The sequence below is a fragment of the Nannospalax galili genome, unplaced genomic scaffold (genome assembly GCF_000622305.1).
Source record: "Nannospalax galili isolate Female #2095 unplaced genomic scaffold, S.galili_v1.0 scaffold107, whole genome shotgun sequence".
Taxonomy (NCBI): domain Eukaryota; kingdom Metazoa; phylum Chordata; class Mammalia; order Rodentia; family Spalacidae; genus Nannospalax; species Nannospalax galili.
In genome coordinates, this window is record NW_008358490.1 from 71,548 (window position 1) to 96,402 (window position 24,855).

The following is a 24,855-nucleotide window of genomic DNA, read 5'->3' on the forward strand; positions in this document are numbered from 1 at the left end:
ACACCCAGTGTGAGAGGCCAGTTCAACTGACAGGTGTCAGAGGATGGCAGGGGGGTCTCTCCATTTCCAAATGCTGCTATCAGATGTCAAATTGATAAGCAGGTTCAAGGGCTCTCAGTAGCACCTGAGTCCTGGGCAGCCTGAGGCAACAGTATCCTAGATGAACACATCCCAGGAGAAGGAGCCAGTCCCCTAAAGCCCAAATGTGTTCCCCTCATGTGGTAAGGCTCTGGGGAAGTCTATGGGCAGAGAGCTTCCTGGATCTGGTACTAAATGAGGAACATCCCAGACAGGCATTAATGGCCTTGTGGGAAGGTGGCGGAGGTCTTGGTTACATGCCAAGTACCCAACATTTAGAAGCCAGGCTGGAAGTTATTCTTAGAGATTTTTTAATGCTAAGACAGTGTTTTCATTTTGCTCAGAGAAGTTGAAGGGCAGGGCCCTGGGCACTCGGTGAACCCCAGCCCCCTACCCTCTACCTCTAGGCTGGCAGTGTGTTTGGCTCTTGGAATTGTGTCATGGTTCCTGAGGCTCACACTTTTGGGGAAGTCAGTCACTTCTGAGGTGGCATGCTGCTCCACCTGGCAGCCCTCTGCTTCCAAAAGGCAGAGGTGAAGTGGCTTGGCCAAGGTCACACAGCTGATATATGAACTTGGGCAGTCTGGCTCTAGCCTTATTTCATTAGTGTTAGGAACCCAGGCCAAGCAAGTACACTGCTCTTTCTGTTGCTACCCCCACTGAGTATTTCCTCTGGGAAGAAAGTAATACACGTGCATTTGCAAAGATGAGCCCTCAAAGCATCTGTTTGGTCTAGAACGAGGTGGCTCTCGTGGTATAGGAATCATTCAGGAAATAGCTGTGCTGGCATGGTTGCTGTAGACTAGCCAGCTAATTGCTAGGGATAACCAGGTTTTAACAAGTTCCCAAGTCCTATTTCCCTGTCCCTAAACCCATCACAACCCTGTGGAGCAGCCCAGGCCATCCTCCAGGCATCCAGTGTTCATACATTTCAGTTTGGAAGTAAACTAGTCTGACAGAAGATGAGTCATGGAAATGGGTGTCCCCCACTCTTCTAGGGTACTTGTCATAGAGCCAAACACTCCTCCCCAGAGCGGAGTAGAACACTGAACAGAGATGAGGGTCAGGTTTATATTCCTGTGCAAAAGTGATAGAATCACTGAGCTTGAGCCCTTGGATCTAGCTGGCCAAAAGCAGTGTGGGAAACTGGGGCCTTGGTTCCCATACTGCTTTGACATCTCTGCTGTTGGCCTTCATCAAACAAAAGAATGATACAAAGCTGACACTTGTAAGACTTTGAAGCCTGCTATGCAGTCCTTGTGCAGACTGTCAGCAAACTTGCACAGCAGCACCAACAGATTCTAAGAAATCCCTGCAGAAAGAAACCCAGGAGGAGGAGCCTCCCTCTAGGGACGAAGTGGCTAGCAGGAGCCTCAGCCCTACTAGAGGCTGGTTTGCCCACTATGTGTCCTCTTGCCTGTCAGCTCAGAGTGGACTCCTGAAAATCTTGGGGCAAGGTAAGAAGGCTACTTACGAGGGCACGTGCAGGTGGAGAGGCTGCTGGCAGCACTGGCTGGCACTTTCCATCTGCAAAGCTCCCTACCGCCAATTCTGTGGCCTATCTCTCTTCTTTCCCACTAACTGCCCATGAAGCTTGGGCTGGGGGAAACCAAAGACAGCTTTGCAAAATATCTGCTCAGTAGGTTCATGCTGCACACAGCCCTAGCCAGGTGACTACCTAGATTCTCCTTCTAGAATTCACTGGGAATGATGGGCAGCTGCAGCCCCTGGTCCCAGACATGAACGCACTGACTCACTAAGTTTGTGTCAAGCCTCATCCAGGTGAGGCTGACAGCAGAACCCTGAAAGACCTGAGTTCCGGCTCGGAGAGGCAGAGGGACCCCACAACCTGAGCTTCATGTTGAAGGCTAAAATCCTCTTCTGAACTTTACCATAAAAGTCTCTCCATTAAGTGAGGGGCATGGGAAGGCACACCCACCAAGATTGGAACTACACACAAGCCTCACATTCAGGAGCCGCCTACCATTATCTGCCCAATGTAATTGGACTGGATTCTTTTTTTGTGGGTCTGCTGAGTCACCTGAATCATGATAGCTGATCCTGAGCTTTTCCTCCCTACAGAGCGCTACCACCCCTGTTGAGGAAAAATCCTGTGTCCCCATTTTCACACAATAGCATGTCAACACTGTCAGGAACATCTTCCAGATAAATAGATAGGTCCGATGAGGATCTCGCAGGAGACTGGACTACAGAGCCAGGGGTCCTGGCTTTCTAGAAGGTCCAGAGTTAGCAGGCATTAGACCCTCTGTCAAAATAAATACTAAAATTCCTACCAAGTCATCACAGTCCATAATGAATAGAGGTCTCTTCCAATGGCTTTACCCACAAGGCTGTATGTTTTCTACCTGTAGTCTGTCGCTTAAAAAACTGCAAAGACGGAATGTTCCATTCAGAAGGTAGTCCGTTAGATGACAGGTTCTATGGCATGGCCTAAAATTAATCAGTGTTTATCAGCTGCATAAAGGATGTTGTAGTGGGACGTTTTATAGAGCAGGTAAACGGAAGGGATGGCAGCCTCAGGGAACACGTGGTGGTTCAGAGCTGTGTCCATCTCGTCCACGTATTCCACCTGCAGGGCAATGTTCAGGGCCTGGGACAGGGCTGTAATCTGGATGTGGTCACACTCCATGGCCATGGGCTCCACTTCCTGCAAAGGCAAAATGAAAAAGAAGCTAGCTTAGAAGGAGACTGGGTAGAGAACGTCAGAATTCAGCCTGCTTCCCAGGGTCATGGTCACATGTTGCTGGGAAGGGATCACGTATTCCACCTGCAGGGCAATGTTCAGGGCCTGGGACAGGGCTGTAATCTGGATGTGGTCACACTCCATGGCCATGGGCTCCACTTCCTGCAAAGGCAAAATGAAAAAGAAGCTAGCTTAGAAGGAGACTGGGTAGAGAACGTCAGAATTCAGCCTGCTTCCCAGGGTCATGGTCACATGTTGCTGGGAAGGGATCTTTGTAAGCAGGTGTGGAGCAGAATTCAGCCTGCTTCCCAGGGTCATGGTCACATGTTGCTGGGAAGGGATCTTTGTAAGCACGTGTGGAGCAGGGATTGATACCCTCCATGTCACAGAGTAAGCAATGTAGCGATCACTGGGATTTCATAAAATGAGTCAGAGTCATGCTTATTTCAGAACCCTGGAGGAATCTGCAAAGTGGGAAGGAATCTTTCAGGTTAGCATGAAAGACAGAATTAAAAGGACCTTGGCATCAAAGGATTCTAGGTTCAAGTATTTGCAAAGGCCAGGACCTGTGGTGAGTCCTAATGCAGAGGAGACAGACAGGGATGGTGATGGGCCAACAGGCATAGCCCACAGAGGCAGTCACTCTTCTGCCTGCTGACTCTTGCCACCTGTTAGGGCCCAGTATCTCCTGAAACTTTATAAAGAGAAATCCAGATATCTATATGAGAACTGCCACGTTTTTTACATGTTGGCCACTCCTTCAGATAAATACATCCTAAACAAAAGCCCATTTCAGGCCACTTGTGACTAGAGGCCACGCTGAAATGTATCAACAGACCAGTTCAAAATCTTGTTGTTCCAGGGAAGGCAAGTGGCTTGTTGTAAGCCTCAGTGCTCAGGCAGCTCAAGTTGGATATGTCTGGAGTTTACCAACAGAGACAACTGGCACTGCAAGAGTGGACCTGACCCCTTTGTCCTCTGGGCAGAAACAGTGGTGCTGAAGTGGATAGTAGACAGACAAGCAGAGCCCAAGGCTGGGGGCCACATCCCCAAGGCCAAGATCCCAAGGACCTACATGAGTGCAGAAGTCTTTGATGTCCATCTCCTCATCAATGAAGTGTTGGAAGAAGTCGGCTCGGTTCTTGATGAAGGCTGATGTAAGCAGGCGCAAGAACTGCACAATTTGGTCCGAGGAGCTCTGGTCGTTAAACACCTTCAGCAGACTGGACACTGAGCCATCCTTCTCTACCAGCTCCACCACGCTGTAGAACTACAGGCCACCACCATTAGAGCAGACCCAACAAAACCTGCCCCTTCCAGGACCCCCTCAGAGCTCATTCTGAGATTGCAACGGGAGTTAGTGCCTAAGCCCAGAGGCATATCTAGAGGGCTAGCATTGGGTCCCCCACCATTATACATTCACAGTAGCAGGAGCTGAGAGTCCTCCAAACCTGGGTGTTCTGACCCACAAGCAGGAAATGACCTGTCCTGCTCCAGCCTCAGGCAAGGGGAATAGGGCAGAGCTGCAGAGCTGTGGGCAGCGAACTCCAGGGGTGCCTGCTCCTATCTGGTCCTGAGCGAAGTTGGCTCTGAACTCACCGCATTAAAGAAGTTCCGGAACTTGTGCTCCTCAAAGCCAGCAGCCAGAAGATCATTTGGGGTCTGTAGTACATGTTCTTTAAACCTGGAGGGGAGAGGGAAGGCAAGTGGCTTGTTGTAAGCCTCAGTGCTCAGGCAGCTCAAGTTGGATATGTCTGGAGTTTACCAACAGAGATAACTGGCACTGCAAGAGTAGACCTGACCCCTTTGTCCTCTGGGCAGAAACAGTGGTGCTGACGTGGATAGTAGACAGACAAGCAGAGCCCAAGGCTGGGGGCCACATCCCCAAGGCCAAGATCCCAAGGACCTACATGAGTGCAGAAGTCTTTGATGTCCATCTCCTCATCAATGAAGTGTTGGAAGAAGTCGGCTCGGTTCTTGATGAAGGCTGATGTAAGCAGGCGCAAGAACTGCACAATTTGGTCCGAGGAGCTCTGGTCGTTAAACACCTTCAGCAGACTGGACACTGAGCCATCCTTCTCTACCAGCTCCACCACGCTGTAGAACTACAGGCCACCACCATTAGAGCAGACCCAACAAAACCTGCCCCTTCCAGGACCCCCTCAGAGCTCATTCTGAGATTGCAACGGGAGTTAGTGCCTAAGCCCAGAGGCATATCTAGAGGGCTAGCATTGGGTCCCCCACCATTATACATTCACAGTAGCAGGAGCTGAGAGTCCTCCAAACCTGGGTGTTCTGACCCACAAGCAGGAAATGACCTGTCCTGCTCCAGCCTCAGGCAAGGGGAATAGGGCAGAGCTGCAGAGCTGTGGGCAGCGAACTCCAGGGGTGCCTGCTCCTATCTGGTCCTGAGCGAAGTTGGCTCTGAACTCACCGCATTAAAGAAGTTCCGGAACTTGTGCTCCTCAAAGCCAGCAGCCAGAAGATCATTTGGGGTCTGTAGTACATGTTCTTTAAACCTGGAGGGGAGGAGACCCGACGGTCACCTGATGGTCACAGGGGAGATAAAGAGTGCTGCTATGACAGGCAGCTGTCCAGCCCATACCAGCCTCACTAACAGAAGCACCTTGTGACATTTTAAAGTACTTCTACATATGTCCCTTGCTGACCCTCTGCCTCTCCCACTATGAATGGCTCAACTTCTCAGATGAGAAAACAGAGGGCATCCATCACCACACACTTCCACCTTTCCAGGGCCTCCACCCTGTCCCTGTGGTCCTGCCTCTCACTGTCTGCCCTGGTCACAACGACCTTCCCTTTCCGCCCTCCTCACAGGGACCTCAGCAGGGCTAGTACACTTCTCCCACTCACTTCCTGGTCTCTGCCCTTGGCACCCTACTCCTCACAGGGACGAGTGCTCCTCATCTCAAGTCCAGGTACACACTGCCTGCTCAGCCACGGCCAATCTGTTTGCACCTCACCTGGGCAGCGCCTGTGTGGCCTCTGTGATGCCCCTTTGTGGGGGATGCCCCTCTTTGGGGGATACCAATTTGTAACCACTCCTGAACTAATGAACTGCCATGTTTTCAAGAATTTTGCCAGCCAGGAGTTAATAGCCCTTACAAAACCCCAAATGGTACAAACCTACAAAGAAATAAAGTATACCTAAAATCAAGGCTAGGGACTGAAGAGATGGCTCAGTGGTTAAGAGTATTGGTTGCTCTTGCAGAGGACCTGGGTTCAGATCCCAGCACCCACATGGCAGCTAACAACCATCTGTAACTCGAGTTCCAGGGGATCTGACACCTTCTTCTGACCTCCTGGAGCACTGCATGACACAGGTGCACTTACATACATGTAAGCAACATACTCATAAAGGCAAAATAAAAATAATATATAACATATATTAAAAAAATAAGGTTAACACTCACAGCTCAGTGTTGCCTATTTATTTAGTACTTGTTGTGATGGTTGGGAACCATCACATATGCGAGACAGAAACACTATGGGTCATGGGTTTCCATCTTCCCATTCTCTGCTCAGATGGCTCAAGTGAGTAGCTGGAAATTGGTCACAACAGGAATGTTCCTACCACAGAAATCAGCTTGGCCATAAATCAGGCCTCCCTGTCCCTGCCCCCCACCCTACCCACTGTTAAACACTAGCCAGCACCAGCCACCCCTCAAGATTTACCAGAGGGCCTTACTCTATCTTCTGCCCTCATTCCAAGACCTCCTGATGCACAGCCCCTTCCTGCCATCTGTCCTAGTGTCCTCATGGATATGGTGAGGAACCCCAAGCTGGCCCTTGGCTCTAGATCTGTTGAGCTTCAGAGATAGATGCAGATCTGAGTACCCTGCTGTGTGAGAAGGGCCAGGTGCGTGGGTGGGTGGCACGTACACACTATGGCCACGCTCAGTTCTCTGGCCATGGCCTGTCTGCTGATGGGGGTCAGATGACAAGACAGACCTGAGGATCTGGGAGCCCAAAGGCCTCACAGAGGGAAAATAAAGCACTAAGACCTAGCCACGTAATCTCGGAAGCTAAGCAGGGTCAGGCCTGGTCAGCACCTAGAAGGGAGAAGCTGTGTAGGAAGGCCTGGGGCCTCTCTTCCACTGCCCTCAGGGGTGTGGGGGTGGTGGCAGCAGTGGGGGTATGGAAGGGAACAGAGCCCCTAAAACATTAGGTGGGTGTTTTCTGCCCAAGGGCTCCCTAGTTGATCCCACATGAGTGATGTGTCAAGCTGAGGCACAGAGGTTGAGGGGAGGAACACTGTGCAGTTTCCAGGGGCAGCTCCCCACCCATCAAATCCCTCTGTGACTTTGAACCCAGCTGTACTCCCCTTCTGTGTGATGAGGGTAATGATCAGGTAGAGTACGGGACTTTCTATGGTTGCTGTTATTCCTAGGCAGGGATTTAGTGGCTAGTCCTGCCTAGTGCCTCCAATTCAGGAGACCACAGAGCTGGCCTGCAGCTCCATCCTGTACCTGTCTGTAGCTGTGACAGGGACAAGCCCTGGGCCAGGGGTAGGAGCTTCAGGAGGCAGCTGCAGTCCTCTAGGCTGCTGAGGGCCCTCACCTTTCACAACTGGCTTTGTGCTTGATCTGTATAAGGCTATGATGTGCTTAGCTCCCTCCCTACTCTCCTGCCCCCACTGTCTCATCCCTCTCTGTGAACTGTAGAGTCCCGCAATCTTCAAAGGATTTGGTGAAGGCTCAGCTCTATCACCAGAGCCATGTACTACACAAACTTGGGGAAGGAGTCCGAATCATTGTCTCATCCCACTTTCATTCCCCATAAAACTTTGAGAGATGAGTGACATACAAGGCCAGCTGAGTGGGGACACATACCCAGCCCAGGATTTGTTCCCCCAGAGGCAGAGGAAGGAGGAAGGGAAGGGCAGGCAGTTCTGGCTCAGAGGAAAGACCCAATGGGTCAGGCTGGCCCCCACAAGGCATGCCTCAAAGAGTGTTGCTCAGGCTTGTGGCAGCCCCGAGGGATAACAGGTACCTCTAGGTACATGGAAGAGGGTGAGTAATGACATTGAGGACAGACAGGGAACGGAACGCACTCAGGGCTCTAAGCGCTTCTGTGAGTTGGTTGCTTATTGCCCGTGACAACTCTAGGGCCAATGTTCAACTTGAGGAGAAGGCTACAGATGATACAGGAAACTTCCGAGTTGCTATGGATATCTGGGTCATGAGTGGGGCCAGCCTGGGTTCAAGCCCAGAGTTAGGCAGCAAGTCAGGCGGGAACAAGCTGTCCTGTGCTAGGATGGTCTTTGTGCCTGACTCAGCTGGCAGTGAGGAGCTAGAGAGGGAAGGGTCTACCTGGACAGCCTTGTTTGAGGATTTCCAGGACTCCTAGAACGTGGGGTGGAGATCATGGATATCTGGGTCATGAGTGGGACCAGCCTGGGTTCAAGCCCAGAGTTAGGCAGCAGGTCAGATGGGAACAAGCTGTCCTGTGCTAGGATGGTCTTTGTGCCTGACTCAGCTGGCAGTGAGGAGCTAGAGAGGGAAGGGTCTACCTGGACAGCCTTGTTTGAGGATTTCCAGGACTCCTAGAACGTGGGGTGGAGATCAAGCCTGGAAGCAACTCCTTCCCAGAGTGTGTGTAGTGCATGGCTCTGATGAGAACCAGGCCTTCACCAAATTTGCTAAGGTTTGTATGACACCAAAGTTCAGAACCAGCTGGGTCTCTAAGCTGCTTTTTCCTCAAATATGGTCAGAAGTCCAGAAGCATAGATATCATGAGGAGCGATATGGACCCCCAGTCCTTCCCAGACCTGCTAACCAAGAACCTGAGTCCCACCAAGACACCAGGTCTGTACACAGTGTGAGGAGCTCTGAAGCCAGCCCACAAAAAGGCCTAGCACAGGTCACCATGCAGAGCAGCATTTCATTAACATATGAACCAGCCTAGCCAGCACTGGGTTACATTCACTCAAGACCAAGGTCAGGGGCCAGCATGAAGGCTCTGTGGGTAAAAGTGCTTGCCACCTATGCCTGACAGCCTGAGTTCAAGCCCGGAACCCACAGTGGAAGAAGAGAACCGAGTCCTGAAAGTTGTCTTCTGAACTTTGTATACACACACACACACATACATACACACATGGACAAAACAAACAACAATAACAAAAGACCAAGGTCAGCAGGAACAAGTTTCTTTTTTCTTTGTTGTGTTTTGCTTCCTGTTCCTGAGACAAGGTCTCTCTATAGCCCCAGGTAGCTATGAGAACCAGGCTGGCTTCCAACTTACAGATACCCACCCTGCCTGCTTCTGAGTACTGGGATTAAAGGAGTGTGCCACCAACCCTGCCACTACACCCAGGGTCTTCTGGCCTCTACACCTACCTGTATGTTCTTTTGTTTGTTTCCTTTTTTTTGCAGTGACTATCAAGTACCCACCTGTGTTGGTAAGCCAAACCTGTTGGCAAAGTTGAGAACTGGGAGATGTCAGGCAGGTTACTGACGTCCTCCTTGGCCTCTGGGTCTGCTCATAACTCTACCACAGGAGGCAGTTGGGCTTCCAGACATCCTCTGCCTCTGTCAGACAGCCTCAGCTCCCCAACTACAGGAGGTCCAGCACAGAGGAGCAGGGGAACCCCCATGAGTATTTCCGGCCCCACTCACTTGAGGATCTCTCTGCTCTTGCCCAGCAAAGACTCCAGGTAGGAATAGCCCAAGGCCCTGTAGAAGCAGTTCCCATCCCCTTTGGTCTTTCGGATTGCTGTGAATCTTTTGCTGAGTTCCTGAGGGGAGAGGAGGCCATGTGGATGTTAGAGTAGCAGCAGCAGTCCCAGTTGTATAGGTCGGCTGGTGGCCTGGTGGCCTGTAGCTCCCTCCCTCAATCCACTCCCCACTTTCATCCATTCTACAGATACAAGAATATACTGTTGTGACTTGGGTGTCAGGCACTGAGGACCTCGAAAGGAGGCACCAGGCAACCTGAAGTCAGGGGAGATGACACACAATTCAATGATGGCATCTGAGGATAGGGACATGGGCTGGGGGGCCCTGGGTGGGGCAGAGATATCCACATCAAACTCTAGCAGTCAGGGAAGGCTTCCTGGAGAAAGGGCATTGAGAAAAACAGCAGTTCACCACCGAGTGAGCTATGTGGCAAGATGGCTGGTGGGAGCCGACAGTGTGGGGATATGTGGTAGGGAGGTTACAGAGTCTGAGAGTGAGCTTCTTAGCACTGAGCAGCCTGGACAGTCCTCCAAATGTTTCAGCCAAGAAATACCATGCCACCCAGTACAGTGGCCCTTCTCCAAGATGCCAGCAGCCATTTGAAGGGCCCCGGAGTCCCCTGTCCACCTCAGGGGGTAGCAGTCAGGGTTTTCCAAGATCAACACGGTTTTCAGGAGAACAGGAAGCCCTAGCGACAAGAAGGCATGGAGCTGGCTGGACTCTCTGAAGCAGGCTGGTAGGGAACAGTGCTTCTTGATCTCCACTCCAGAAAAGCTCAGGGAACATGAGCCAGCATGCCCTCCGCTCTCACTCCTCATCCTGCAAGTGTTCCCTGTGGCCGCATGTCGGTCTAGAATACCAACAGCACCTCCAAGCTGTTGACTGCTCGCCCAACCCCAGGAGGGATCTCTCAGAATGTCATGGCCTAGCAGGGTGTTGTGTCTATGGGGACCTTGGAGTAGTATTTGGAAGACTGACCGACATTGTCAGCACAGAGCAAGCTTGTTCTGCCACGTACAGCCTAGAAAAGTGACCCCTACAGCCCTATAGTGATCCCTGTCCTGAGAGGTTCCCAAGTATAGCAGCAGTGATGAAGGCAGCTTCTGAGATCAGACCATGAGGCTTCAGACCCTGTTTGCTCAGCTGTGAAATGGGGCTGATAGAAGTACTTGCCACATAATTGTACTGAAGTCTTAGCAAGAAAATCAATCACTTAGAATAGTGCTTAGCTTTTAGAAGATGTAGGGAACCAGACATGGTGGCACACACCTTTGGTCCCAGCACTCTAGAGGCAGAGGCAGGCAGATCTCTGTGAGATGGAGGCCAGCCTGGTCTACATAGAGTGTTCCAGGCCTACCAGGGCTACAGGGAGGTCTTGTCTCAAAAATAACATAAAATATAAAATTAAATTAAATATAAAATAATAAAATAAAATTAATAAAATAAAATAAAAAGATGTAGGCGTTTCCCACAAGGAAAGGATTTCTTCCTAAGAAAAACACCAAACGTGGGAATACTGTTTCCCTTTCTCCAGGAACCTGGCCCAGGCTCCTTCTTCAAAAGGGCACCCCATTCTTTACTCTCAACTCCACCCCCTTCATTTTGGCTCTTCTTCTCTCTACCCTCTGCCCCACCTGGATTTTCCTCTGGTAAATCCTGTTTTCAGGATGATTCCGAAGAATGGATAGAATGTCACATTTTTCTGATATTAGGTTGAAAGATGTTTCACTCTGAAAGAGAAAAATGAAACACTGAGATGATTTCAAAAGCACCTGGTGGGGCTCACCAAGTTGATGCCCTCTGAAGGACCAGTGGCACAATCCAGAAAACATCACCTTCCCTCAGAAGGGATGTGTGAGCACGTGACCAGCATTCCCAGTGCCTGCTGAACTGTTCTGGTCCCAGAGCAGGGTCAGTCAGGACCAGCACCATCATGAAAAGTATCCTGGTTAAAGGACACTCACCTTGTAACTCAACAGATTCATTTAGAACCATGACAACACTTCAGCCCTACTAAGTCTCTATGCTGGCATGCCCTCCCACCTCATTCACTCGTTCACTCACTCATTCATTCCTTCTTTTACTCATCCCCCACCTCCTGAGCATGCATCCTGTGCCAAGCTCAGTGTCACATACTGGAAATAGGTTTTTCCCATTCTACGTCCCCTATACTCCAGCAGGCTCAAAGTCTACACACACAAACAATAATGGCACAGGGTGATAAGGTTGGCCATGAAGCTGTTTTAGCTGGGTTTAGATGGGTTAGGGGCCAAGGAAGGGTTAGAGATCAGAGTTTCCACAAGAGACAGAACAAAGAGAACATTTTCAAATACCACCATCTACAGTGATGTCATGTCTGAGAATAAGCCTCCAGGAACCATGGTCTCCAGACCTGGGAGGAACTCGGCAAGTGGACAAGCAGGGGACAGGGCAGAGGGAGCTCGGGGGCTCAGGAGCTGCAGCCACCTCTTTCTCAGCTAGCTGTACTTTCTTGCTAGGCCTGGGGTGGGGGGATTCATGGGTTGGGGCTCAGACAATAGGCTAAGCACTCTGCCCCTAGCCACCCTGGACCAGCCTTCTCTATATCATGAAATAAAGAGTGCTATTTGAGCCATTTAAAACATTTCCAGTTTAAAATGAGGGCCCTGGGGCTTAAGAAATGGCTCAGTGGATGAAGTGCTTGCCTTGCAAGTGTGAGAAGCAGGGTTCAGATCCCTATAATCCACATAAAAGCCAGGCTGGTGGCCTGTAAACCCAGCACTGAGGAGGTGGATACAGGGGATCCCCCGGACTAGCTATCTAGATTAGCCAAATCAGAGGTTCAGTGAGAGACCCTGCCTCAGTGATAAAATTGGAGAGTAGAGTAGGAAGATACTCTGCCTCCCCATCCCCCACACACATATGCACTGCATGTTGGTACACACACACACACACACGCATGTACACCACAGATACACACACACACACACACACACACACACACACACACACATAAAAAATAATGAAAGGCTCTGGCTGCTGAACCAGCCAGCCTGTAACCTTACATGGCCTCCCTGATGCTGGGAAGCTGGTCTGACTGGCAGCTCCAGCCATCTGTCTAATTCTCCAGGACCCATCCTAAGTCCAGCAGTAGAGGAAGACTGTGTGTTAAATGAACAAAGCCACTTCCAGGAAGTCTCCATGACTGGCCCCCATACTGGGCAGGTACAGGGCTTGGCCTGGAACTCAGACTTTTCCTTTCTGCCTCTCTAGTGGCCCCAAGGATGCCCTCCCCCAGGTTCTGGGGTCAGAGGAAAACCTAAAAATTGAGAAGCAGAATTTGTTGCCCCAAAGAACTAGAGGAAGTATTTCTAAAACAGGAACTTGAGCATGGAGACACATGGAGTAAGGAGATGGGATGCTAGGTGTCACGTCTAGAAGTTTCTGTTCTGTACTCATGCTTCTTTGCAGAGCAAGTCTGCCTCAGGCCCCTTCCCTGTCCCCTTCTGTCCTGACACCACAGTGGTCAGCAGCCATTCCATGCTGCTCCCCCACTGACAGAAACGAGGAACATGGCAGGAAATCACCTGGCTTAAGTCATGACCATCTTCTCTCCCAGTCATTTTCCTAGCCTCCCTTGCAGCTCTGGGCAGCCATGTGATCGGAGCTGGCCAACCAGACGCATGAAAAGTCTGGGAAAGCTTTGGTGTGGGATAAAAAGAACAGAGATGCTGATGCAATGTCTTCTTTGCAGCAGCCATACTGTGACCAAAAGGCTGAAAGCCAGCATATGGGAGATGGCTTGATTATTTGCTGCTGCCCTAAGTCCAAGATGTGTGAAATAGTGAGAGGTGCCATCACTGTGCACCTACTATGTGCCAAGCTTTGAGAGAGAGTCACACAGATCCCCATCATCTCATTCTATCATAAGAATCATGTGAGGTGGGCATTATAACAATGCCAAGGTCAGGTCTTTTGAGCTGGAAAGTGATTAATGTAGGTCTGTGTGAAGTCCTACCACACCAAACTGCTAGGCAGGTAGAGCCCAGAGTCCAGAGCCCTCAAAGAACTTAGCAGCTTAACCACAAAAGGAATATCCTTCCCAGGGCAGTATGGGACCTTCTTACCAGTAAGCTGAGTCCAACCTCCCTGGCCCCCACAGACTCCCCAGACACACAGTCCTCCTCCAGCTCCCAACAGGATCTCCATGTCTCCAACAGCCTTCCTAGTCTATGAGACTTATTTAAGGGATCAAAGGACACTTCCTGGGCACCAGGCATAGCATTAAAAGGCATCGGGCTGAGGGTATGGCTCAGTGGTAGAACATTTGCCTAGTATGTTCAAGGCTCTGGGTTCCTCCCCCAGCTCTGCAAAAACAAAAACAAAACAAGCAAACAAAACCCACAAAGAACACCAGCACTTTTCCACTTCCCTCAAGTGTGCCTGTGCCAGACACCAGGCTCCTCCCCACATAGGCCTCTTTATTTTGCCAGCCTCCCTTCCAAAGAGTACCCAGACCTCTCCTCTGACTTGCACCTTAAAATTGCTGTTTCATTTGTAGGTTTTAATTATTTTATTTTTATTTTAAGTATGTAAGTGCACCTATATGTGTAGTGCCCAGGGAGGCCAGAAGAGGGCGTCAGATCCCCTGGAGCTGGGGTTACAGGTAGTTGTGAGCCACCCAGTGTGGGTGCTGGGAACCAAAGTCTGGAAGAGCAGTAAGTGCACTTAACCACTAAGCCATGTCTTTAGCCCCTAAGCCTTGTTACTTGCCTCACAATCTTTTGTTTATTAAAGTTGTGTTTTTACAGAGAGCTGACTTAAAGGGACCCATGAGGCTTTTTCTTTCTTTCTTCTTTCTTTCTTTCTTTCTTTCTTTCTTTCTTTCTAACAGTTCATTTAAAATTTTATTTTTAAAATTGTGTGTGTGTGTGCGTGTGTGTGTGTGTCTGCATGTGGGGTTTTGCACATGACTGCAGGTGCCTGCAGAGGCCAGAAGTATCAGATTCCTCTGGAGCTGGAGTTATAGGCAGAGATGTGAGATAACCAATGTAAGTGCCAGAAATTGAACTCGGGTCCTCTGCAAGAGCAGTACATGGCCTTAACCACCGAGCCGTCTCTTCAGCACGTTATTATTATTTCTTGAGACACGGTCTTGCTATGTAGACCAGCTGCCCTGGAACTCATGAAGATCTGCCTGCCTCTGCCTCCTGAGATAGGATTATAGGCATGTGCTTTTGATCTTTTTGAGACAAGATCGCCCTATAGCCACAGATGGCCTAGAACTGGCTACATAGACCAAGCTGGCCTCAATCTTACAGAGATTCACCACCCTCTGTTTTATGGGAAACAATGGGTTAGAGGGTGTATTTAATGACTTTTGGACCCAAGACTGCCCCAAACAAAAACCAGAAAGAAATTCATTCTGGGTGCAGAGCTACAGGACACTAGGTCAGCCATACTGACTGGGCAGTTGCTGAGACGGCACCAGGAGAGGGAAGCATGTAAGGAGTTCTTCAACACACAACTCCATCCACCCTCACTCACACGAGGAATTCCACAGGGAGGGCACTACACCAGGGAAGGCTTCCAGGGTCTGCCTTTGCCCTCCTTGACAAATTCACTCAAGCCATCGGAAGCAGTCACACATGGGAAGGCTGACTAGAAGTCCAACTGTGTGCTGCGAGCTGCACCAGGCCCCACCTTTGGTTCTGTGGGAGTGATATCAGCATCCACCTTGGTGAGGGATAGTTCAAAGTTTATCTCCTTTGTCCCCAATCCCTGTTGTCCTCTGCCCCACACTCTTTCCCCAGCCCTCTATGGTCTCCATGGTATGTCTTTTGAAATGTGTCTTTAAAAAGTATGGTGGTAAAAATGTACATAACATTAAATGTGCTGTTTGAACCATTTTTACTGCACACGATTCTGTGGCCTTTATTATATCCCCATCAAACACGAAGTCTTCATCTCTCTCCTTCTATCTCTGGAAACCACACCTCTACTCTCTGTCTTTAAGAATTTGACTACAGATAGAATACATGTGTTTCTTTTTTTATTTTTTATTTTTGTTCTTTTTGAGACAGGGTCTCCCTTTAGCCCCAGCTGGCCTGGCACTTGCTAAGCAGACCAAGCTGGCCTTGATCTCACAGAGCTCCACCTGCCTCTGCCTCCTGAGTGCTGGGATCACACTCAGCCCTTAAATTTTTTTAAAAATTCTATTTAGTATTAGTGTGTGTGTGTGTGTGTGTGTGTGTGTGTGTGCACGCGCGCGCACTCCCTGGCTGGTTTATTTTTTTTAAATAGGCATCAAGCTGGGAGTATGGATCCAATGGATCTTGGATCCAGTTGTATGTGTATGCTTTAAATTTACATACATACATATTATTCTACAGACTTTTTTTTTTCTTCACTGGATACTATTTAAAAACCATCCTGAGCTGGGTATGGTGGCACATCCTATAACCTAAGCATTTGGGGAGACTGAGGCAGGAGGTTCATGAGCTTGAGGCTAGACTATACTGCAAGTGTCAGGAGGGAGGGAGGGAGGGAGGGACCTTGAGTTGGCTTCTAGCACCCCCTAGTGGCCCCAAGTGTGTACACAGGATACCCTGGTGACAAGCAGGTTTCCATTTTAGCACTTCCAGTCCTCACTCAGGACTTCTCCCAAGGACCCACGGCTCCATCCCAACCCCACCAACATAGCTTTGGTCACATCCTTAGATGAGACAAGACTCAATCTCCAGGAACAACCCAAAAGCAGCCTTAATTTACTAGTCCATAAATCAAGAGGAATGCTCTGGGTTTGGCCTTGGCTGAATTAATTGGTGCTTACTTTTGAAATCCTGGCTAAAGATTTCAAGGATGTTATGGAGAAAGGACAGGCCGCACCTGACTGTCCTGTCAGACCTAATCAGGTCACATGAAAGGATGTTGGCTCTTTAATTGGGGGTTTGCAAATAGATGCTAATTAATTAAGTCAGGCAGTCAGCACCTGACTTGGAAACAGTTTTAGTGCAGTGAGGGATGTTTCGGTGACAAGCTCCACAGCCAGGCCTCAGCTCCCACCTCTGCCTACAAACTCCATCCATGTGCCGCTCCTTCAGTGCATTTGAGCACTGAGCATTGCTACTGTCCAGGCTCTGCAGTGCTCACCATGCCCAGTGGACAGTCAGCTCCTGGCTAGCCCATCTCCCTCTGGGCTTCCTGGACAGGGCTGACTTGCCAACCAGAACCAACAAGCACCACTCACCACGTGGCCTGGCCTCACGCCACCCAGAAAAACAGAGACTCCAGCCTCCCCTGGTAGCAAGGCAGGTTCAGGCTCTGAACCTCTCTCGAACCAGCTTTGGACAGGCACCAGAACCAAGTATGCTTTTAAATGTTAATTAGGGACTGGGGGAAATGGCTTAATGGGTAAAGAACTTGCCACTTAAGCATAAGGACCTGAGTTTGGGAACCCAGCATCCATGTAAAAAGCCAGGCTTGGCTGCACGTGTCTGTAACCTTAGCACTGGGAAAGGTATATGGAGATAGGCAGATCCCTGGAGCTCTCTGACCATCCAGTCTAGTCAGTCAGTGAGCAACAGGTTCAGTGAAGAGACCCTGTCTCAAAAGACAGACAGGCTGGGGAGAGGGTTTGGTGGATAAAGCTCTTGTTATATAAGTGTAAGGATTGGAGTTCAGATCCCCAGGATCCACATAAAATTTGGGTGGGTGTGGCTGCCACCTATAATCCCGGAGCTGACTGGGGAGGCAGAGACAGGGGATCCCTGAAGTCCATTGGCTAGCTAGACATCCCTGGGGACAATTTCTCAGCTTATTATATGACCCCTCTCTGCTGGGCCCCAGTCTCTCAAGTTGCTGGTTATTTTAGCAGCCCCTGAAGCTGGGTTCTCTCCGCCCTGTTGCAGGACAGTATGGACTCCAGCAACTTTCCCCAATGGCCATTAATCTCCACCTCCTGTCTCAGCTCTTCCTAGGGCTCCAGTCTCAAACAGCCCCTTGGATGTTTAGCAGTATCTCCAATTCATCTATCCTTACTCTCCCTCTCTCTTTTTTTCTTTTTGAGACAGGGTCTCCCTGTAGCGCCAGCTGGCCTGGAACTCACTATGTAGACCAGGCTGGCCTCAACCTCACAGCAATCTGCCTGCCTCTGCCTCCCAAGTGCTGGGATTAAAGGCGTGTGCCACCACACTGGGCTATCCTCAATTACTCTCTTGTCCCACCGGTCCCTAGCGCCCTAGGATTCCCCTCCACCCAGCCAGAGTGCACACCAAAATCCAGGCACGCTCTTCTACTGCAATGCACACCGGCTCCTGGGTCTGGCCTGAGCACCCTCACTACCCCCCTCCATGGAGGCTGTGATACAGTCTGCCCAGGAGACTTTGGGCTTCCCCTTCTGATCATCCCATGTTCTCCACACGCAGCCAGTGAAGCAGAACCCTTCCTCGGTATTCTGTCTCCTCCCATACTGTTGAGATTTAATTGCAACTGTCACAGAATCAAAAGACAGCTGCCTCATGAATGTACTAAGGTCATTATCATAGACCATGCCCAGTGCTCACTCAGTCTCTATAGCTCCCCCCACTTCTGCCACACGACACCTTCCATCCTGGTAAGACAGCAAGAAGCCCCCAGCCTAATGCCAGCATCTGGACTGAGGACTTCCCAGTCTCCAGAACCATGAGCCCAATTCAGCTCTCCTTGTTACAAATCACCCAGTGTGCAATAATCTATTACAGCAACACAAGACTAAGGCACAAAATTGGACTGGGAGCAGGTGCTGCTACAACACCTGGAAACGAGTGAGTGGCTTTGGAAGTGGGGAGCAGGCAGGGCTGGAGCAGTTCCCTAGAGAAGCCTGCAAGATGGGGAATGGACTATGCAGAGTGATTGTGGTGCAGGTTAGAAAGGAGCACAGAAGGAAAAGTAGGAGTTTCTTAGAAGATTCTGAGCAGAATGCTGGCAGGAACTCCCACAGGGAAGGCCATGCGGGTGTGGCCTGGGATGGACGTGAGGAATGCAGTTCCAGAGATTGTGGGAAGGGCCACCTCTTCAAGTGGCAAAGAATTTGGCCTCATGGTGTCCCTGTCCGAGGGCTAAGCAGAAGACAGACCTGTGAGTGCTGAACTAGAAAGGTATTGGCTGGGAGAAACAGAAACAGCGACCATTTAGTCTGTGGTGAGGTGTCTTTCAACTGTATCTAGGAAACAGGCAGATCTCTGTGAATTCAAGGCCAACCTGGTCTATATAGTAAGTTCTAGGCCAGCTGGGGCTACAGGGTGACCCTCTCTCAAAGAGAGAGAGAGAGAGAGAGAGAGAGAGAGAGAGAGAGAGAGAGACAGACAGACAGAGAGAGACAGAGACAGAGAGAGATGGAGAGAGAGAGAATGAATTAAAGTCTTAGAAACTTTGCTGCCTGGTCAGAGTGACTGGTCAGAGAAAGAATGAACTGTATCTGTAAGAGAGCAAACCAAAGGTTTGGCCCGGTGGCCACCTACTAAAGAGATTAAGGACAGAAGGGAGCCAGGTGTCACAAGGGATCTCGGAGGCTGGTTTTGTCCAGAGGGCATGTTTCTAGGGAGCTGGAGCATCAACATTCACTGCCTTGCTTCCCCTCAAGTATCCCACACTCATGACCGCACTCCTCACTCTTGAGTGACCAGCTGGGGTAGGGCATGGGGAGAGCTGCTGCTCCGGTGGTCAAAGCTGTGGCCTTGGCAGAGTCCATTGTGGGCTGGCCCTGAGGTCTAAAGAACCAGAAGCTGAGGAGTGTGATGCACAGCCTGGGTGCCTAGAGCCACCAGGGGGAGTCCCACTAGGGTGATGCCCAGCAGAGCCACAGGGCCAGGACAGCCGCTGAGACCACAGAACAGTTGCACTGCCAGTGTGTAACACCAACCTGGGAGAGCCGTCTCTAAGGCTGAGTCACCTCGCCTCTCTGAACACCTCCTCCACCACCTTATCACCTTGCCCTGCTTGTTCAAGACATGACTTATCTGGTGGGTTGGCTTGTTGACTTGCATGGTCTCCCTCTGCTAGAAGGGCAGAGACTTCTCTGTTACAGCTGGGTTCCCACTGCCTGGAATGCAGGAATGTACCCTCAGCATCCTGAGTGCTATAAGTTAAAGGCCTAGCTCCAGACCTCAGAATGGGACTTTATTCGGGAATAGATTCATCACAGATGCAATTAGTAGGGATGAGGTCACACTGGAGGAGGAGGGTGGGTCCTTAGTCCCATGACTGATTTCGTCATTAAACAGGGAATGTGGACATGCAGACAGGAGAGCCATCTGCAAATAGGTTCTGATGTCACAAGCCAAACTGCTGCTGGGAGCTTGGAGAAGTCAAGGACAGAACATTCCCAAGAGTTTTCAGAGGCAGTGTGACCCTGCCCATACCTTCATCCTAGACTGCAGCCTCCAGATATGCCAGAGAGCAAGTTCCTATGGCTCCATCTCACCGTACTGAAGGATTTTGCAACAGCAGTCTTGATGAGCTCACTCAATGAGCAAGCAGACCAGCCTGTCTCTCACTCCAGCTGGCCACCCACAACTCTGCATCCACTCACTGTGAGGGAGCTCATCCAACATGCATTCTGTCAAAAATACTGTGGTTCCTTCATGCGGTTCCCAAACTCCACAGTCTAGCATGCCAAACCCTGCACATTCAAATACGACCAAATTTTCCAGACTCACTGCCCTGGACTCCTGTAATCTCCCTGCCTCTACAGAGGCTGCTGCTCTTCCCAGGTCACCTACTCTTGATCATGTCCCAAGGTCAATCTCCCTGCAACCCAGAATGTACTCGGGTTTCTGCAAGAACAGCCAGTGCTCTTAACTGCTGAGCTATCTCTCCAGCCCCTTCAAAAGGTCTCCTTGGTGAGGCTTTCCCCACCAGTCCTCCTTCCCTTGGAAGGTACTTCTCAGGCTCTGAGAAGTATCCGTGGCTCTGACCTGGTCCACAGGCATGATCTTCCAGAGGGGTTAGATGCTTTCTTTCTTTCTTTCTTTCTTTCTTTCTTTCTTTCTTTCTTTCTTTCTTTCTTTCTTTCTTTCTTTCTCTTTCTCTCTCTCTCTCTTTCTGTCTCTCACTCTCAGTGGAATATCATTCAACAATAAAACCCAAAGAAATCCTTAAAATTTCAGGAAAATATAGGGAACTGGAAGATACCATGTTGAAAGAAATAAGCCAATCCACAAAAAACCAAGTATTACATGTATGAAGCAAAGCAAAACAAAACAAAAGTCCCAAACACACAAACACAAAAGACTCTGTAGCTCAAGCTGGCCTGGAGTCTCACTATGTAGACCAGGCTGGCCTTGAACTCACAGAGATCTGCTTGCCTCTGCCTCCCAAGTGCTAGGACTAAAGGCATACACTACCATGCCCAGCTGCTCTGTCTTTCTTATCATTGCCCCACACAGGCTGAGGAGGATGCCCAGCAGTGGCTTATTTGACAAATGACAGAAGAAAGCAAACAGGACTTTGTGGCTTGACTGCTCAATGCTCACTCTGTCCCCAAATGGTAAAAGCACTTTGAGTATGAGCCCCTCACTATTTGCAGCCCCTGATGCCTGAGGACCCTCAAGCTCAACCTGGAGACTTTGACATGGCAAGAAAGGTGCTGCTACCCCCAAGACAAGTCTTGTATCCATCACCCATACCATTCAGACTCAACCAACATAAAAAGAAACCAACCATGGATGCCGGGGCTTAGCAAGATGCCTGGCACAGAGTAGGTACCTGATAAGTGCCATGCAAACGGCCTTCAGTGCTGCCCCTGTGACTTCTGGACAGATATTCCATTTAGTGGGTTAAGTACTATATCCCTCTCCAAGGAACCCAAACTCCCCAGAGGTGGGAGGGGAGAGGGTGGTGCTTTGAGTCCCAGTTGCCCTCTAGCCACTGCTCTCCTGGGTCTAGGGCAGATGGGAGGGTGGAGTCAGTAGACTCCCCACACAGCACAAGGGACAGAAATTGAGGTCCCAGCCCCTACTACCTTAGTGTGCTCTCAGCTACCACCAGTGGTGGCCAGAGGGCATGCCAGCCTCCAGCTCCCAGATGGCTGAGACCATCATTACAACAGCTCCTGACTCTCCAGGAGGTGATGCACTTTTCAAGAGCAGCAGAGCAGGTAAACCCTTGGGCACCAGGAAGAAGCAGGAAACTGGTGCTTCCAGGGGCCCTCCTTAGACTCTTGCTCACACCCCAGCTCATAAGGTGCCCTGGCTGCCCACACCACACTCAGCACAGGTTTGACCCAGAGCCTGGCCTGGCAGCATCCCAAAGTGGTGACCTAAAAGTAGTGGTGGTGGTGGGGGAAGCACAACAAACCAGGCACCTGCAGGAACCCACTTTCAGGATTTCAAATGCCCTGGCACCCCTCCCCACCCCACCCCCTACTTTATAGGGTTCTTATAGCAACCCTTGAGACAGCTGTGCAAAACAAGCCAAGCTCCCCACTTCCATGAATGGAAGTGAGGGGCTAGAGTGAAGCTCAGAAATGGAGCTTTGCATAGCACCCCTGGGTTCCAACCTCAGCACTGCCAAACAGAGCAAAGGACAGGATGTGAGACCCTGGAGCCTAGGGCTATGTGATCCTAAGCCTGACAAATGGCATTTACAATGAAGGGCCCAGCTCCCTGGAGCCCCTGCTCAGGGTTGAAAGATATAGGGTGGCCATCACATCCTGTAAGAGGCTGATCCCACCAACCTAGAGGGTGGGCTGATACAACACAGAACACCGGACCAGGGGCCTGAGTTCAAGTTCCAGCTGGCACACAATCACAATGCCTACCAGCACCTCTCTCTGTCTGGTCTATTTCCCACTTGCCCAAGCCCTGGGTTTGGCCAGGTTTACAGGGTCTCCCGAACCTGTCCTGCCCAAATGCGAGGTTCTTCTAGATCACCTTCCTTGGACCCCTAACTCGTGACTCACAACTGCTGGCAGGTCTCTTTATGTGGTCCTAACTCCAAAGACCTGTTGCCCTTAGAACATGGAGCGAATGTCTAACTGTCTCCTGGCCCAAGCGACCTGGCCACCGGAGCAAGCCCTAGGGCCACTACTGGGGCTGGGGCAGAGGGGTAGCACAGATATGGTCACTAATGGCTAAGTCCACTATGGGTTGCGTGCTGGCGACAGAGTAGGGGCAGCCGCAGGCTCCCACCCCGGCTTCCCACCAGACTGTCCTCGGGCCACCTGAAGTGGACACGCGGGGCCGAGGGAGTGGGGGGGGGGCTCGGGCCGAGCTGGACCTTCCAGCCTGAAAGTCCGCGAGGACAGAGGGGCTCACCGGAGCGGAGTTGCCGCATCCCGAGGGTGGCAACTGAGCGGGTGGCGGAGGCTGAGCCTCGCGCAGAACCCCACGCGCACATGCGCCCCGGCGGCGCCCCGGTCCCCGCGCCCCCTTCCCATTCCCCGCCCCGCAAACACTGACCATAGTGACCGAAGCGGTCGGGCCACGTCCCGCCCCAGCGAGGAGCGATCGGGTGCGGGAGGGTGCCACGGGAGGCGCTGGTCGGCTCCACCGCTGGGTCCGGCGGCGCGGGCCTCGCGGGCGTGGGGGCGTGCGCAGAAAACACCCGACCACCCAGCAGACCAGAGCACCGACTTGCACTGTGTCCCAGCAAGATGCACGCCCCGCGATTGACGTGGGAAGCCGACAATCAGAAGCCGAGACGCGAGACGTCACAGAAAGTGGGTGGGACTCCACGCGCCTTCAGCCTATGCTTTAGGGTTTCTTTGACAGGATGCCGCCCCCCTCTTAAAGACACAGAGAGCTTTTAACTAGCAGGAATTGCCCTAACCCAGAAAGACCAGCCCTAGTTCGTAAAGACCGAAGGGCTTTTAACTAAAACTGCAACTTGAAGTCTCCTGGAAGTCCTCATTAGTTCACCAATGAGGTCATATTAAGTATCGTTTGCTGAAGATCAGAGGACAAGGTGCTTGGGAAACTTGTGTCCAGTAGCATTAAGTTACCTGCCTGCTCCTGCGCGGCTACTAAATAATATTTTGCCTCCTTCCAACTCATGAATCAGTAGGTTGACACGCACCCAATTAGTGTTTATTGAATGAAAAGAATTTTCAGGATGGTTGGCTGGACTCTGGGACTGCTGGGCTGTAAAGGAGGCACAACACTGTGAACCAGGTGTAGGTGACTCATCCAGCGTGCAAGCTCATTATTACTGGACATCAAGCAGGGAATATGTATCATCTGAAGATTTGTTCATCAGTTCTTAACCCCCGGAGAAGCTTCTGCTGGGGAACGGGGCTTGGGGGAGTGAGGGAGGGGATAGTAGTTATGTGGAGAAGGGGGCTCTGGCACATGGCATGCGCCCATTTTACAGGAGCCTGTTTAAAGTGGTTATACTTCAATGTGGTGTGAAATGATATCGTTGGACAGAAACTGTCTTGAATTTTACTCTTTTCCTGGGTTAGTGACAGGTGATCTGATACCCCCCAGCATGCTGGACAGCATGGGAGAGCTGCAGCTACAGTCAGCTCTATGACCAAGAGGAGACAATGGACAGTCCTTAGTGTTCTGTGGTGCAGAGCTAGGGTGATTGGTACATTTGGTATTTGGTACATGCATAATGCATTTTCATCTTAGGATATTTGTGTGCGCGTGTGTGTGTGCGTGTGTGTGTCTGTGTCTGTGTGTCTGTGTTTGTGTGTGTGTGTGTGTACGTGTGTGTGTCTGTGTCTGTGTGTCTGTGTTTGTGTGTGTGTATGTGTGCGTGTGTGTGTGTGTCTGTGTCTGTGTCTGTGTTTGCGTGTATGTGTGTCTGTGTCTGTGTTTGCGTGTGTGTGTATGTGTGTGTGTGCATGTCTGTGTCTGTGTCTGTGTCTGTGTTTGTGTGTGTGTGTCTGTGTGTGTGTATGTGTGCATGTGCATGTGTGTGTGTGTGTCTGTGTCTGTGTTTGCGTGCATGTGTGTCTGTGTCTGTGTTTGCGTGTGTGTGTATGTGTGTGTGTGCATGTGTGTGTCTGTGTCTGTGTCTGTGTTTGTGTGTGTATGTGTGTGTGTGCGTGTTTGTGTGTGTGTGTGTTTGCATGTGTGTGTGTATGTGTCTGTGTCTGTGTGTCTGTGTTTGCGTGTATGTGTGTATGTGTCTGTGTGTCTGTGTTTGCATGTGTGTGTGTATGTGTCTGTGTGTGTGTGTGTGCATGTGTGTGTGTATCTGTGTGTATATGTGTCTCTGTGTGTATGTGTCTGTGTCTGTGTGTCTGTGTTTGCGTGTATGTGTGTATGTGTCTGTGTGTCTGTGTTTGCATGTGTGTGTATGTGTACGTATGGAGGCCAGAGGTGGATGTCAAGTGTCCTCCACTTTCCGCTTTATTTTTGACACCAGATCTCTCACTGAACCTGGAGCTCACTGATTCAGCTAGTCTGGCTG

The 24,855-nt window shown here is 50.6% G+C and overlaps 1 protein-coding gene across 2 annotated transcripts; it reads right to left on the reverse strand.

Annotated features, from left to right (window-relative positions):
• Positions 1 to 372: 372 nt before the first annotated feature.
• On the reverse strand, positions 373 to 23,094 carry Otub2 (OTU deubiquitinase, ubiquitin aldehyde binding 2). 2 transcript variants are annotated; one of them, XM_017795251.2, is made up of 7 exons: positions 22,896 to 23,094; positions 11,112 to 11,207; positions 9,418 to 9,536; positions 5,217 to 5,301; positions 4,693 to 4,887; positions 2,867 to 2,944; positions 373 to 2,668 (listed from the first exon to the last, which is right to left on the reverse strand). In XM_017795251.2, exons 1-7 carry the CDS (start codon positions 22,896 to 22,898, stop codon positions 2,540 to 2,542), a joined length of 705 nt encoding a protein of 234 aa, XP_017650740.1. In that variant the 5' UTR covers positions 22,899 to 23,094; the 3' UTR covers positions 373 to 2,539. The 2 variants fall into 2 exon arrangements, with proteins under 2 accessions (XP_017650740.1, XP_008819909.1); XM_008821687.3 differs by lacking the exon at positions 2,867 to 2,944 and having other exon boundaries at positions 373 to 2,746.
• Between the last annotated feature and the right edge of the window lie 1,761 nt (positions 23,095 to 24,855).